This window comes from Idiotropiscis lumnitzeri, chromosome 10 (genome assembly GCF_059441095.1).
Source record: "Idiotropiscis lumnitzeri isolate Australia: NSW breed Sydney's pygmy pipehorse chromosome 10, RoL_Ilum_1.0, whole genome shotgun sequence".
Taxonomy (NCBI): domain Eukaryota; kingdom Metazoa; phylum Chordata; class Actinopteri; order Syngnathiformes; family Syngnathidae; genus Idiotropiscis; species Idiotropiscis lumnitzeri.
Window position 1 is genome coordinate 2,292,652 of NC_142400.1, and position 14,814 is coordinate 2,307,465.

Genomic DNA, 14,814 nt, shown 5'->3' on the forward strand with positions numbered 1-14,814 from the left:
TTGGCAACATTTTTTCGGGGCTTTTTGCCAGATCACAAATGGATTAACGGCATTTCTGCTCATTGCAATTGGGGAAGATGATTTGAGAGTTTCGAGTTACAATCTTGGAAACAGAATAAAATAATTTGCAAATTAAGGCAGCACGGTGCAGACGTTGGACCACACGACGAAGATCGAAACAATACATAGAACTTTACGCACACGCACGTGCACGCACTACTGAGTGCAGGTGTCGCTATCTGCTTTTGGGTGCACGTGGTGACGTTGTGATGTCAGGCTAGTGACACACACACACACACACACACACACAAAAAACACACTTTGTGTTGTTTCTTTTCTGTTGTGTTTGCTAACCAGAGCAGAAGTAATTCCTGCTTGCGCCCCCCTCCCTCCAAGTCGAGTGCCCCTCCCCCTCCTAAAAACACACCACCACCAACCATAAACACACAAACATGCTCACACATTTTACCAGAAAATGGTAATAGTACTCATACGCTGTACTTTGTTACAAGTACAGATCGGCCTACTTGTAAGTAACGAGCTAACAGTGAGCACTCCACTAGTAGGACTAGTAGCGCCGTTGTCAAGTAGTGCAGTTTTGCCTCATAAGTAAAAATAAGATGTCCTTCGAGTGTGAAGAAATGTCATACAGAAGAAGGGGGGGTAAAAAAAAAAAAACATTCTTTTGTTTGTTTTGTTTTCTCTCCCTCATCTAAAAACGATCGCGCTCATCTGTCTGAGCAAAGAATGCTCCCGATTCACCGTAAAGCCAACATGTTACACAATAATTACTGTTGTGATTAAAAAACTAAAAATAAACATTTGTGAGCCGACGGAACATTCACAGACGTAAAAAAAAAAAAAAAAAGGTCGGAGAGGAGCGTTTGTAGAAAAACATTTTATTGGCCAGCGTGTAGGTCCACGTAGCAAACGGACCGGATACAAAAATCAAAGGAAATGCTACAAAGAACACAAGTTCGTCTACACAAAAAACTCCTTTAAAAATACCAATAGTAGCCATTAAAGTTCATACACGCGACAGTGGTGAAACAAACAGGATCGCTAGCTTGCCTGCGACGGCGTGCTGTGATATCACGAGGACGTCTCACCAAAACCAAAAAAATAAACCCGGAAACAGGAAAGAGAGGTAGCAGGAGGCTAAGAGGCTAAAGGTTCTACGAGAGAAGCCAGAGGAAGGTTCTAGAAGAGGTAGCCAGACAGGAGGAGGAGGAGGAGCAAGAGGAGGTAGCAGAGATGCTAACAGTGCTAGCTTTTCAATCACTTTGTGCGAGGACCGCGCTGAACTCGTTTATGCTCTTAATACGTCATTTGGGGGGGAAAAAAAATGTTCATATTAGTGTTAGCAAATTGTCAATCCTCGCGCACACAAAGTATGAACTTGAAGGTTTCCGATGTTTGTCCCACACGGTCGAACAATCAAAGCGCAGCAGGGTAGAGGGGAGGGGCGGGGCTAGCGAGGTAGGCAGCGTTAGGAAGCAGAGGAGGAGGAGCAAAGGGCGGGGCTTAGGCGCTAGAGCGAGACGTCACAGTCGCACCGACAAAGGCAGCCGGGGTGTGCGTGTGTGTCAGCTCCAGTGTGAACCTCAGTCGTGTGTGCGCGCGTGTGTGTTTTGGCAAGGGGAGGGGCCAAGCGCAGATGTTTGATTTTGTCATCTTTGTTTTGGTTAACAGGCGCAGAAAAGTAAGAGAGGCTCACAATGGTCACGTCAACACACTCGAGACAAACATTCAGTGTCAACTTGGACACACACGCATGCATCCCAACACACGTAGAAGCACCTTGACCCACACACACACACACACAGGCAGGCAAGTACGCACACAGACACATCGACATTCACACAATTCAGTTCAAGTTTGACACATGCACACTGACGCACACACTCTGACACACAGTGTATGACTGACACGCACACACACATTCAGTGTAAATTTGATGCGAGGTAGACACTCGCCAGGTTGGAGGTGGTAACTTTGTACAGTGTTTGTTTGCAGCTTCCATCAGGCCCGACTCAGCAGAAACAGTGTATATGTATTTGCGTGTGTGTCGCCCTCGCCACAAAACAGAGCCCTGAGTGTGTGTATGTATTTGTGTATTCCAAGATGTTTGTCAAGCGGTGGTGTTGATGAGTAGCAAAGGCCAACAAAGAGGCTGCAAGTGTGTGTGTGTGTGTGTCGGGTGTGGGGCCTCAGTTGTCTGCTGCACGGCCACCAGAGGGGGCTGGAGGGCCAACGGGGAGCGGGGGTACGGCTTCAGGCTGTGCAGGTGCAGGTCCTGGGTCTGGGGGGGAATGCAATCAGTTCAAATTGAGAATGTGGTTTGGGTTGTTTTTCTTTCACACTGACGCCGGGCATGTCGCATGAATGGGGCGGACATCGTATGTCAACATGTCATAACGGCACCGGGCAGCTTCAAATTTGCTTCATGAATCAGTTGTGTTATTTTTGAGTCCTGTAGATGGCACTGTTGGTTTAAATAAAGGGTGTGAAAAATGGCAAGTCAATGTTGAACAAAGACTGCCATCTACTGGAGTCCAAAAATATGACAACTGCTTCAAGGAGCTGATTTGAAGCTTCATTTGCCCAACACTACCCATTGCCATGTGACATGTCCAGTGGCCACGTAAAACAACAAGAGACCTCATTTTATATGAGAGAAGGGTTATATACACTACGCACACATGCCATTGGGGGCTCCTGGGTGGCGTGGGGGCATCATGGGAGGCATCCCACCAGGTGGAGGTCCAGCGGCGGGGGGTCCGGCCATCATGCGTCCCGGCATAGGTTGTCCCGGGCCCAAGGGAACTGCGTAAAAAAGAAAACATGTCTCACATGTGACTTTTGGTGTCTGCAGGTGTGAGGTGTTGGTCAGCCTGACCTGTTTGACCTGGATGGTGGGGCGCCATGGGGTGGTGGCCCATAGGGGGGTAACCGGGGTGCATGGCGGCACCTGGCGGGGGTCCTCCATGGTGAGGCGGGGGCCCGCCGTGGTGGGGAGGGGGGCCGCCGGGATGCATGCCCGGCGGTGCCACGTGCGGACCGGGTCCGGGGGCGTGGCCCTGAGCCTGGGCGGCGGCGGCGGCGGCCGCTGCCGCCTGCTGCTCCATCTGCTGGCGAGCCTTCATCTCGGCGTACTTGAGCTGCTCCATGTGGAACGCCTGACGCTCGGTCAACAGCTGCTGACGCTGAAGCTCCAACTAAAACAACAAAACATCACCGTGTGACAAAATACCTTTGGTGAGACGAAATCTTAAACCAACGGCCAAAAACTTTGATTAACGCCTGACACGGAACAAGTTCACATGAGGCAAGTGCAGCGTCAGATTTGGCGACTGGATTTGATCCAGCAGCTCAGGAGCCAATGTAAACAAATCCTTAAAAATAACTTTTAACTGCTCTCGCTCTGGAGAACATGCAACATGCGCACAAGCACCCCTCCGACCGCACACAATTGAAGTTTTTTTAAAAAAGTTTTTCCTTGCCTCCTTGTCGTGTTTATATCGAGAGATGTTACGATTTGTCAACTATAGGCCTGTGAAGCCCTTTGAGACTAACTAAAGGCCAATATAAATAGATTTGACTTGACAAAAGAACACAAACACACAAGCGCAGGATGAAGTTAAAGGCCGGTGTGATCAGCAGTCAGACTTACAGCCTCCTTTTCGCGGTCCATGATCGTTTCGAGCTCCTCAAAGTGCCTCAGCTTGATCTCCAACTTCTTCATCTGAGTCTCCACCAGCAGAGCCACCAGTGACTTGATCTTCCTCTCCTCCACGGCCGCCAGGTGCTGACGAGAACACCACATCCGAAACATTTCCAACACTGGCGGGAACAACGCTGCCACTGATTTATGATGTGATGCGTCACCTTGGCCTTGGTGGCAGCAGACGCCAGGGCGGCGGCGGCCGCGGTGGCGATGTTTCCTTCGCCCATGTCGTGTTCCACCTTTTTCCTCTTCTCCTCGCCGTCCTCCATGCTGGCCTTCTCATCTTTCTCCTTCTCCTGTTCAGAGGAGGACGTCTCCATGGACTCGTCTTCATCTTTATCTGGCGCGAGGGAAGACAGGATACATCACATGATTGGGAACTGCCAAAAGGCAGCAGGCGCGTCACATGACACATCACATGACGTGCCACATAGTGATAGACCAATTATCGGGGCAGATATTTGGCCTTTTGCCCACTATCGGCATCGGCCTTCTTTTTTTTTTTTAACTTTCAAGGCCATTAAATTAAACGCTGATTTATTTTGTCTCTCGGCAGCACACATCTCTCTCCCTCTCTGCTGTGCTCGGGACCTCGCCTGCAGAAGCAGACTGGCCTGCACACAGCACTATCTGATTGGTTCCTTGTTGCAGCCAATCAGCAGTAAGCTGCCCGTTTGCTTTTTAGACTTTTAAAACTAAGTTGTCTATTTGATAACATCTAAAATAGCTTTAATATGTTGTAAATCACTAAAGTTGTTTTATAAATATGTGCGTAAAGGCACTGAATATTAGCCAAGTTTTGGAATCTTTCATTTAGACAAATTTTGGCACCATTTTAAACATTTTTTCAACAAAAGAATATTGGCTTCAAATAATTGGTTATCGGCCCTAATAATCGGTATCGGTATCCTGAAAAAAGCAGATCAGTCTATCACTCGAGCCACATGAGTTGTCTTCAACTAGGTGTGGTAGGAAGGGAGACAGCAAGTCATTCGCTGTCTTCCATCTCAATGCTTTGCACCATCCAGCCGCAAGCGTAAATTAATAAAGCGAGAAGCCGACCCACCAGCAGGCGTGGCTTTGGCCTCGTGTCCGTCTTCGCTCTCGTCCTCTCGCTCCGACACCTCCCCGGATTCCTTCTTCACCTTCTCAGGAGCCTCCATCTTGTCGCTTTTTTCAGCCGACTCGCTGGGCTTCTCCGCCTCGTCCTTGGACTCGGCCTGAGGCAGCAAGACGGACATTTTGCACGCCGCATAAAACATACATATGTACTTTTTGCACAAGCATGTCAAACAAGGACAATCGTGTGACGATACATCGTGACTCCAATTTGAGGACAATCATTAAAGTGTGAGTGTTGATTTCACGGGACACGGGCGCATCGACTCGCTTTGTCCGTCTGCTATTTTCTTTTTCCACACACCAAAACAGGATGTCAATAGATCAACTGTCATGTCGTCACCTTGTCCCCCTGCTGGGAGTCTGTGTCCGTCTCTGCCTTGTCGCCATCTGTGGCCTCTGCAAGGGATGGGGGGAAAAAGTTCAGCGTCACAAGTAAGACTCGTGCTCACATAAAAAAAAAAGAAAAAAAAAAAGTAGTACGTTTACATAATACAATACAAAAGATCTTTATTTATATCGAGCTTTCGCAACAGTTGCAGCTTCAGAAAATAAGTAAATTACTAAAGTTGCATGTTGGAGGAAAAATAGTCCCATACATTGTGCCTCGCAAGAAGCAAGATTTTGGAATCTGAAAAACTGTCCTGTCATGAATTTTTGAAAAAAGTTTGTCTCGGACCTGAAAAAAGGTGTATAATTCCGATGTGTATAATGTTGCATAACATTTATTTTAAAGAGAAACTTAGAAAGAAAAAAAACGCATCATCGAGATAGAAAACAGTTGTATATTTTGGGGGAAACATGCTCATATTTTTTTTGGGTCCACCAACCCCTAAAAAAAAAAAAAAAAAAAAAAAAAAAAAAAATAGAGGTACATTTTCGATAAAAACAAACAATGTTAGGGAAAAGGTTATATGTAGTAGCAATTGTAAGAGAAGCTGTACATTCTCTAGTAATAGTCAGTATTTTTCTAGAAAAGTTGTGCATATTTATAAAAAAAAAAAAAAAAAAAGCTGTCTATTATCTGAAAAAAAAGTATATGTAGTACAAAAAAACAGCTGCATCTTTTCAATTCACAAAACTAACCTTTAAAGTGTGTCATGTACACACGCTTAGAGGGCACAAATATGGACAAAGCACATTGCTTCCATGTGACCTTTAATCGGGAATAACATGATGAGAGCGGAGAGAAAAACATCTAAAGTGAGATTTAATCGAGAACAACATATGACCGTGATGAAGAAGATGATGATGGCAGTGGGGGGAAAACATGATGTGCGATGACCCATTTTCCCGGAGCCCCACCCCCCACGTGTTCCCTTACCCCATCTGCTCTGTAGTTTTAATCCACTGGTTAACGTGGCAAATGTGAACACACAGGCGCGAGCACGCGCACATACACATCTGACAAACAACTGCACTGCTACAATCTGCAGCCCTCTAGTGGAGGAACGAATAAAAACAAGAGCTCCAGATTTGGTCAAACTTAAGGATAAGCCGGAACATTTTGGTCGCTGTAATTCTGATAGCGTTTTCTCTTAAATGAGACTCACCTGTCTTCTCTGGCTCCTCGGGGGCGGTGCCAGCGATACCGCTACTCTCCAGTCCGAAGGCGGGGTCCACCTTGCCCGTATTTCTTGCCGCCTCTTGCACTTTCTTCACGTGAGCCTCCACCAGCTCGGCGGGAACCTCCTCACGCACGCGGGAGAACTCCTCTGCGCAAACAACACGGCATGCCTCCGAATGAGAACGCTAACGTATACGAGGCGGTGTACGATGCATTCGAGAGATGTATATTGTTGTTACCGAGCGCGGCCCTGGCGGCGGCGGATGCCACCCTGGGGTCCACCACGGAGGCCAGGAAGGCGACGGTGCTCATGACGGGGTTGCCGGACTGGCTGAAGGGGATGGGCTGGTAGGCCAGTGGGCCCAGCGACGACTCCGAGCTCTCCAGGTAGGGGTCCTCGATGGGCAGGCGGAGGAAGTGCAGGATGCACTCGTCTTGCGTGCGGGAGCCCACGTGCTCGGACACTTTGTTCCAGTCATCTTTGTACATCTCGAGAGCCTGTCGGGCAGAAAATAAATAAATAGATAAGAATCTTCTCATGGGGATCTTGTGGAGAACTGTTAAACATATGAATGGTGAGGGACTGACCTCTAGCAGGAGCAAAGTCTCCTGCTCGGTCCACTCTCGAGAGGACACCACTGATTTACCCTGAAAGCAGCAACACAAAAAAATGATCACAAGCTTATTTTTTCTTACTTTGCTTTTAAATATCTTTCACTGTTTTCTGCATCTAAATGTTGTACTTTTAATATTTTGAACCACATTGTGTATGAAAGGCACTGTATTGCATCTTGTGGGGCTCCTTGTCGTGTGGCACCTTGGCCACCAGGGAGCAGTATAATATCGAAGAGCCTCCATTATAGGTGAAGAAGACAGTCACCTCTGCTCCATAAGATGCAGAGGATGTTGAATATGTGCCTTTCAGGGAATGACATGTATGTAAATGAGCGGATCAGACCTTTGAGTTCTTCTTGTACTGGTCGGTACGGAGGCCAAAGTTCTGGAGGTCGATGGCTTTGTCTTTCATCTTGTCAGCGAAGTTGGCCATCTGCTGTGGCGGTGGAATCTGCGACATTGAACACACAGAATGTCACGCCGTTGCCTCTCGCCGCCTCCACCTGCTCCCCGCTGCGCACCCTTACCGGCGGAGCTCGGTGGTTGAGGGGCATGAGGCCAGAGGGCGTGTCGGCCAGCACGGTGAAGTGGGGGGTGGGCGGGGGTCCCATGGGCAAAGGTCTACTGTCTGAGTCCACCTGGTAGTTGACCAAGCCCCACTGCTCCAAGAAAGCATGAGCTCTGCGGGCAATATGATAGTATAAGGGAAGAAATGTAATTCAGCAACAAAAAAAATATAAATGAAAAAAAAAAAAAGGACTATTGTTAAATTAATTTCCCCTCAAGTAGATATCAATATAAATAAAACTCTGTGCTCCCTCACAAATATGACTGTTGTAAAATTATTTTTTCCTCCAAATAATGACTTAATTAATTTTGGTGACATTAGCACTTTAAAATGTGACTTTATTCCAGTAAAATGAATACTTTTCTCAAAAAAATGTCTCTTCCCCAAAAATTAAGTCATTACTTAGTTTTTTTTTTATAAGATAAAGAATTAACCTTGCAAATGTCTTTTTCACTTTAAAGAAAAAAAGAAGACATTCTATTTACTTTTGCCTCACAGTTCACAGACTCACCGCATGATGGCGCACACGTCACCCGTCAGGTTCCTGCGGCAGGAGGTGGAGGTGAGGTACTCTTGTGGGTTGAGGCGGTAAGTGTCGATCATGAAGTTGCGGTACGCCAGATATCTGGTTGGGAGCGTGGGAACAAAAACATGAGTGGACGCTGTCATCATAATAATCTTACTGTTTGTTTAATAAGGGAAAATTCTATTTTTTTTTAAACCTGGATAAAAGTATAACTTATCTCCAACACAGTGATTCTCAAAAATTTCGGTATGTGGGGCTGCCTCTGGTGGTACGTAAAAGAATTCTGGACCGTGCATCCTTATTAAATGTTCTAACTGCATTTAGTGCATACAGTGCCTCGAACTTTTATTTTAATTTGAATCCAGTACAATATATTCGTTAACTACAGTTCAATTGTATTTAACTCTTAAGTACAATACAATTGGTGTTTAATTTTATTTTAGAAATGTATTTTGACCCAGGATTTTTTATGTATATTTTTTAATTTCTTGGTTAAAAAAAAATAAATAAAATTAACCTCGAAAAATGACATTGTGGTCGCAAAAAATTTACATTAACAAAAAATACTCTAAACAATTTCAGAAATGACTTGTAAAACACATTTCATGTCATGTTTTGCTTCGGCAAAAATGACAAAATGGCTATTTTTTCTCTCTAGCTATAACTTAATAAAATAAGCGGGCACTGTAGTCCTAATTTTGCTCGCGTGTTTCAGTGCTCACATTTCTGGAGTTTTGGACTTGTTCTTCCCATTGAAGAACTCCGGCAGGGCTCTCCTCTCGATCTCGTGGATGCTGAAAAGGGAGAAGCCGCTTAGAGATAAGTCCAAAAGGTCCGCGAGGCCCTCGGTGTCACCGACTCACCAGTTGTAGTCGAACCAGGCACTGTAGCTGGGGATGATGATGTGGTGCGTCTGCTCCGTCACGTTGTCCTCACCAGCGTCCATCAGGCGGCTCATCTCCGCTTTGTTCATGTCCTCGTCCTCCTGATTGCAAAGTCATCATTTTGCTTATGACATTAACAGCATCTCCGTTTAGCATTTTCCGAAATAAAATGTTACCTTACCTTCCCGCCAGACAGCACAGAGTCATCCTCCATGTCATCTACAGAGAGAAAGCAGCACAAACAACGTTATCAATAATTATGGCATGCGGTCAAGTGACGTGTTGCTGTCACATACCAACATCGGCTCCGTTGTCGCCTTTAAGAGGCGTGCTGTCAGCGTCCTTCTTTGAATGAGCTGTGTGGACACGAGACAGCACATTGTGTGAAGAACGCAATCACGCGAAAACATGCCCATTTTGGAACGCACCACTCTTAGAAACGCTTCCCTCCTCGATGCTCGCGCCGGCAGACGAGTCGTCCAGGTCCTTGGTGACGTCATCCTCCGTGTCGTCGTCTTCGCCGCGGTGTCCTCGCCGCTTCCAGTAATGTCCCTGGTTCCTGAGACAGAAAGTAGAAATCGGATGATTTGATTTGCTAACGTCATAGACATTTTATGACAGGCGAGTTCAAGATTGGATAATTACATACATTGTTTTTGGTGCTTTGTCGGCAGCTCAGTACCAAAAACCCATGATACTACAAAACCATGCAAATAATTGACACCCCCCTTCAAAGAGATCTGTATTATATGTATAAATGCCCCCCCCCAAAATGGTGACAAAGATCATAAAGCATCAACACCATTCATCTAGTATGTGTACCATAATGAACACACGTTACATATACAAGCGCTTTCAGTAGCAAAGTCATTACAATTTATTTTTTCTTTTTTCATTTTGCCACTTGTTGTTGACTCATAATAATAAATACATTTAAAGGTCATTGTTGGTGCGTGGCGGGCGGGTTCCTTACCCCTTCTTCCCGCCTTTCTTCCGGGACTCGGCGGGCGTGCTGGGCGGCGAGGGCGAGCGCCTCCTCTTCTTGCCGGCCGAGTTGGCCTTGCGCTCCTTGCGATCGGGCGTACGGGAAGACGACTGATCAGACAAACGCCCGTGCAGCGCGGCGGGAGCGAGGGATGGAGGATGAGATAAAAGAGTGGCAGAATGAGAGGATGGAACGTTCGCACACACCGGGGGGGGGGGGGGGGGGGGAGGCAGCAGGCGGGGGCGGGAGGAGTGGGAGGAGATGCAGTGGCGTGGACCCACGAGCAGGGTTCCTGTCTGCTGTCACAACTTCTTTTACAATTCATTTCATTTTTTAATCAAACAAATATAAACTACCTTCATTTTTGAATGAACGCATACTATTTACTATTAAATAACTTATAATTATTTGATAAACTGATGAAATAAACAACTGCTAAAATTTTTGCAGTGAAACAGGCCTTTTAACATGTTTGCACTTTCTGGGCTGTAAACAGTTGATTGTACCCTCAAACATTCTTATACTTATAAATTTTGAGTGTACTAGAACGTTCAAGAGATTTTTGTCAACATGAACAGAAACCCTGAGGTGCTTTGGAAGAAGAGAAAAGGTGCGAGGAAGGATGACGACAGACAATACAGACTGACCGACAGACAGAACAGGACAGCTTCATGCAAGACGACATTTCGCAAGCATCCATACAAGAAACCACCAACAAACAATCATAAAAAGGGCGACGTTTTGCTAGCATTTACCTCCTCCTCCTTCAGGAAGATCTTCTGGCGGTAGCTGATGGGTTTCTTGTTGTCGTCCAACTCGTAGTCTTCCTCATTCATCCACTCGTTGAAGGCGTCCGTGTCCAGGACCCACCTGGCATGGACCTGAGGTAGGGGCCAGATTTGTATTTTCATTCTTATGCCACACGTGTCACCCAACATGCTGGGAAAATGGAGACATTTTTGGAGTGAACACTTTAAAGACTGCAAGTCACAATGTTTATTAAATTAACAATTCTAATTGAAGTAGATAAATTGTCATTCTTCATAATTCATGGATGACTTACCATTATTTTAGCGGAAATCTAACCTATATGACCAAAATAATTATTGTGGGGCAGCAACTAACGATTATTTTCATCATATTCTTTGTTTTTATTAATCTTATTTAAAAAAAAAAAACATGTTTTAATTTCAATCCAGGTCATTGTTTAAAATTGATAGTGCAAAAAAAATGCAGAAACAAATTCATTAGAATTCTGTTGCTGGTTTGGTCAGCAACATGTCAAAAAAAAAAGCAAAAATGTTTTTTAAAGTAAAAGCAAACGTTTTATTTGGATTCAAAGTCTGCTTTCATAGAGAAATACAGAAATCATGTACACTATCGAGAAGTTGCAATGAAGAAGAGTTTGGACAATTTTATATTCAAAAGTTTTTCTGAACAATCAATCCATTATCAAAAATGGCAGATAAATTATCAGTTCAATTGATAAATTAGTTGTTGATTAATCATTCCATGTTTACACTTACGTATTATGAATCGGATATTGTTTTGTAACAGATTGATTTACAGCTAAGTGTTGGTTAAAATACATAGGAGGAGGACCAGGGGAAAAAAAATAATCGCATATTAAATCACAATCTTGAGGAAAAAAAAAACATCACATTTTGTTCCTCAATTGTTCAGCTCTACTTGGAACACAGAAAAAAAAGCCAGTTTTCAAAGACACAGTCAGCGTTGCCAACTTAGCGACTTTTCCAAATCCTCCAGGGACTATTTTTCAAACAAGCCTCATACGAGTGGAATCATTTTCACACTGCTTTGCGATGTGACCGGAAATGAGCCGGGTTTCAAGAGAATGACGCACAAACTTTGCCTGAAGACATAGTGGCCATTCAAAGTGGACTTTGCAAAAGCAGCCATCAATCCACGTCAGAAGCTTTTGCCTCGGGGTATGTCCAAGCTGCAAATATTTTGCTGAGCTCGCCTCGCCTCACCCGTGCAACTCGACTCGAGAAAAGCCCGTTTAACACATTACTCTTAAGTGACAACAAAAATAGCAGACGCTGCAAAATTTTGAGAAGGCAATAAATATCCATTATAGATTTTTTTCAAAACAATTTGACATCAGACTCACCTTCCACGGTCGGTCGGCACTGGGCGGCTCCTCCACGTCGCCGTCCACCTCGCTGGCGGCCATCCAGGTGTCGTAGCTGACAAGAAGAGATTTAAGAGTCAAAACTTCTGGAGAGCTTCCACAAGTCCTCCTTTGTGCTCACCTGTCTGGGTAGAGGCCCCAATGGACCAGAACCTGCTTGTCTTTCCTCATGACGGGACGCAGCCACTCCTCTGCAATACGCCATTCCAAAATTAAAGATTTAGAAGGAAAAAAAAAAAGGAAAAGAGGGCTCGAGGACCGCTAACCTTCGTCTTGCTGCGATGGAGATGAGAAAATGAGGTGTGTGGCTTTGGACTTGTCCTCGGTGATGGAACCCTACAAAGACGAAGAGGAGAAAAGTTCTAGAAGGCGCACAAAGTGACGGTGTGGTTGCGATGAGGTCGTCTGACGCTCACCTGGTGTCTCTTAATGGCGTCTTTGAGCTTACTGGCTTGCTTGCCTTCCATGTCGGGAGACAAAAAGACGGTGGGGCGAGTCAGGCAGTTGTTCTGGAAGCACAAAATGTCATTGAAAAGCCAACAGTTCAAGGCCGTGAATAAAAAAAGTTACAAATGTGGCTAAATGACCGCTTGTGCAATGTGAAACTGGCCAGCGTGTCTTTAGCAAAGTTCTGTGCGATCGACTCTTCGACTGCCTTCAACTGGATGTGAATTAAATTAAGAAAAATCATTCTGTCAAACTTTTAATCGTCCAGCCCTTTCACAAGTACATACCTGCACCAGGTTTTTCTCTACGTTCAAGAACATCTCCACATTCCTGTCCATACGAGAAGGGTTCTGCAGGTCAAAGCGCCGCCTGCGGACGGCAGCAGACAGCAGACGTGAATAGTGAATTTGCATGTTATTGGCATGCAAAGTGGGAAACAAAAACAAAACCAGAAAGAATAAACTCACCAGCCCTGCTCACTCTTGAACTTGTAGACGGAGCCCAAGATGTGGCAGAGAGCGCCCGCCGCCTTCATGTCAAGGAAGCACTTGGCCTTGGGTGAGAAAATGGAACAGTGAGGATGCAAAACAAGCGCAGCCCTCTTGGACAGTAAAGATGGAAGTAAGCGGCGATACCGGCAGCTTGGTGAGAGCGGGATTGTTGACTTTGCGTCCAAACGAGTCTTCCTGGAACTGAAGCAGCTGCACCACCAGGCCAGCCAGAGACTTGCTGGAGGGCGAGTCATTCTGGACATACTAACAACACACACACATTTGACATTAAAGAGCAGATGAGCAGCTTCTGATTTTCAGAGAAACTTGTTCTTGTAGTGTCGCATTCAGCAACTATTGTTTAGTTTCTTTTCACATTTTCTAATGTGACTAATGAACTATGGAGTGAGTTTAATGAGAACCATTCCAAAAAAAACAGAAACAAAACATTTTTAAGGTGCATCGTCTATATGTTCTATGCTTACATCATCATACCATCAGAACATACAACAATACTCGCAAGCATACTACGACTATTTAGTTTACAGTTTTAGCTGGTGCCGTTCACCCCATCTTCTTGATTATTAATTTTCGATCCATCTCTTCAATTCAACCTCTGTGCTGCCCAGCATGTTTGACGTCCTAAGTTGCCAATGCAAGCCTGAAGGCACTTTGATGTCATTTGTAGCAGACAACAGAAAGCAGTGCTGAGTAAAATTACCATTGGAACTCGACAGCAATGAAGCAGATGAGACGGTCAGAAATAACATGTCAAGCGAAAATTGATTCATGACTTAGTGTGATCAGAATTAATAACTGCTTTGGTAATTAAAGGTTATTGATATTGATTAATGTAACTTACAATGTGAGGGGAAAGCAGACTGCTTGACATGCTACAGTTCAATTTCTACGCTGTAAATGTTGACATTATTATTATTTATTTATCATTTATTAACATTAGCCAGCGTATGCTAGGAAGTTAGCTTTACACTATATGACAATTGTTCGACAAAAAAAGTGCTTCTTTAAAAGCCGCTCTTAGTGCGAGCCATGCTACGCAGCAATATAAAGAACGATGATTTCAGCAATCACCCACAAACAGTAAATAAAAGCCAGTTGACGACTTTTGAATAAACTCGCAACGGTCCTCCATTGTGAGCGCGCAGCGGGCCTTCGTTGGAATCAATGGAGCGACATGCTAATGCTAACGCTAGCTCACCTTCTTGTAGTGTTTGCCGATCCACAGACGAACCGTCTCCAGTTGGGATATGGTCTCGGAACTCTCCCAGAATTTGGCGGACGGGCCACCGTCTTTCTTGCGCCCGACCGCGGTCCCGCCGCCTCCGACTGGGCCAGTGGTCGGCCCGCTAGCCGTGGTCGCAGCCGTCGCCATTGTGTGTGTTTTTGTTCGCTGCGTTTGTCTTTCTCCTCCGCCGCCTTGCTCCAGTCCGAGCAGCCGCTGCGCCGTTACTGCGCAGGCGCATACGTGTTTACGTTTCAAACTCTCGCGATTTGCCAGATTTGCTGCCATGTGGGAAATGTAGTCCTTTACTAAAAACGATAGATAAATAGATAGACGGCCCAAAACAAGAATACAGCAAGAACAAAGAATGATTTCAATTAAAGAAACGTAATAAGAATTAAAACCAATAAAGTCAATTGACATGTCATGCCATATCAGTCGCATATTTTTCACACCCCGAGCCCTGTGTGGCCACACATAACGCACG

At 45.2% G+C, this 14,814-nt stretch overlaps 1 protein-coding gene across 2 annotated transcripts; it reads right to left on the reverse strand.

The window, feature by feature from the left end:
- Positions 1 to 883: 883 nt before the first annotated feature.
- On the reverse strand, positions 884 to 14,544 carry smarcc1a (SWI/SNF related BAF chromatin remodeling complex subunit C1a). Of its 2 annotated transcripts, none has more exons than XM_088306827.1 (28): positions 14,304 to 14,544; positions 13,229 to 13,348; positions 13,061 to 13,146; positions 12,881 to 12,962; positions 12,563 to 12,655; positions 12,413 to 12,482; positions 12,268 to 12,337; positions 12,126 to 12,201; positions 10,747 to 10,872; positions 9,980 to 10,074; positions 9,435 to 9,565; positions 9,303 to 9,362; positions 9,188 to 9,225; positions 8,986 to 9,107; positions 8,845 to 8,916; positions 8,108 to 8,221; positions 7,556 to 7,709; positions 7,372 to 7,479; positions 7,002 to 7,061; positions 6,653 to 6,911; positions 6,400 to 6,561; positions 5,190 to 5,245; positions 4,794 to 4,947; positions 3,889 to 4,067; positions 3,674 to 3,808; positions 2,900 to 3,218; positions 2,701 to 2,826; positions 884 to 2,302 (listed from the first exon to the last, which is right to left on the reverse strand). In XM_088306827.1, the coding sequence occupies exons 1-28, from the start codon at positions 14,475 to 14,477 to the stop codon at positions 2,211 to 2,213; spliced, it is 3,333 nt and encodes a 1,110-aa protein (XP_088162953.1). In that variant the 5' UTR covers positions 14,478 to 14,544; the 3' UTR covers positions 884 to 2,210. The 2 variants fall into 2 exon arrangements, with proteins under 2 accessions (XP_088162953.1, XP_088162952.1); XM_088306826.1 differs by having other exon boundaries at positions 9,980 to 10,101.
- Positions 14,545 to 14,814: the final 270 nt, after the last annotated feature.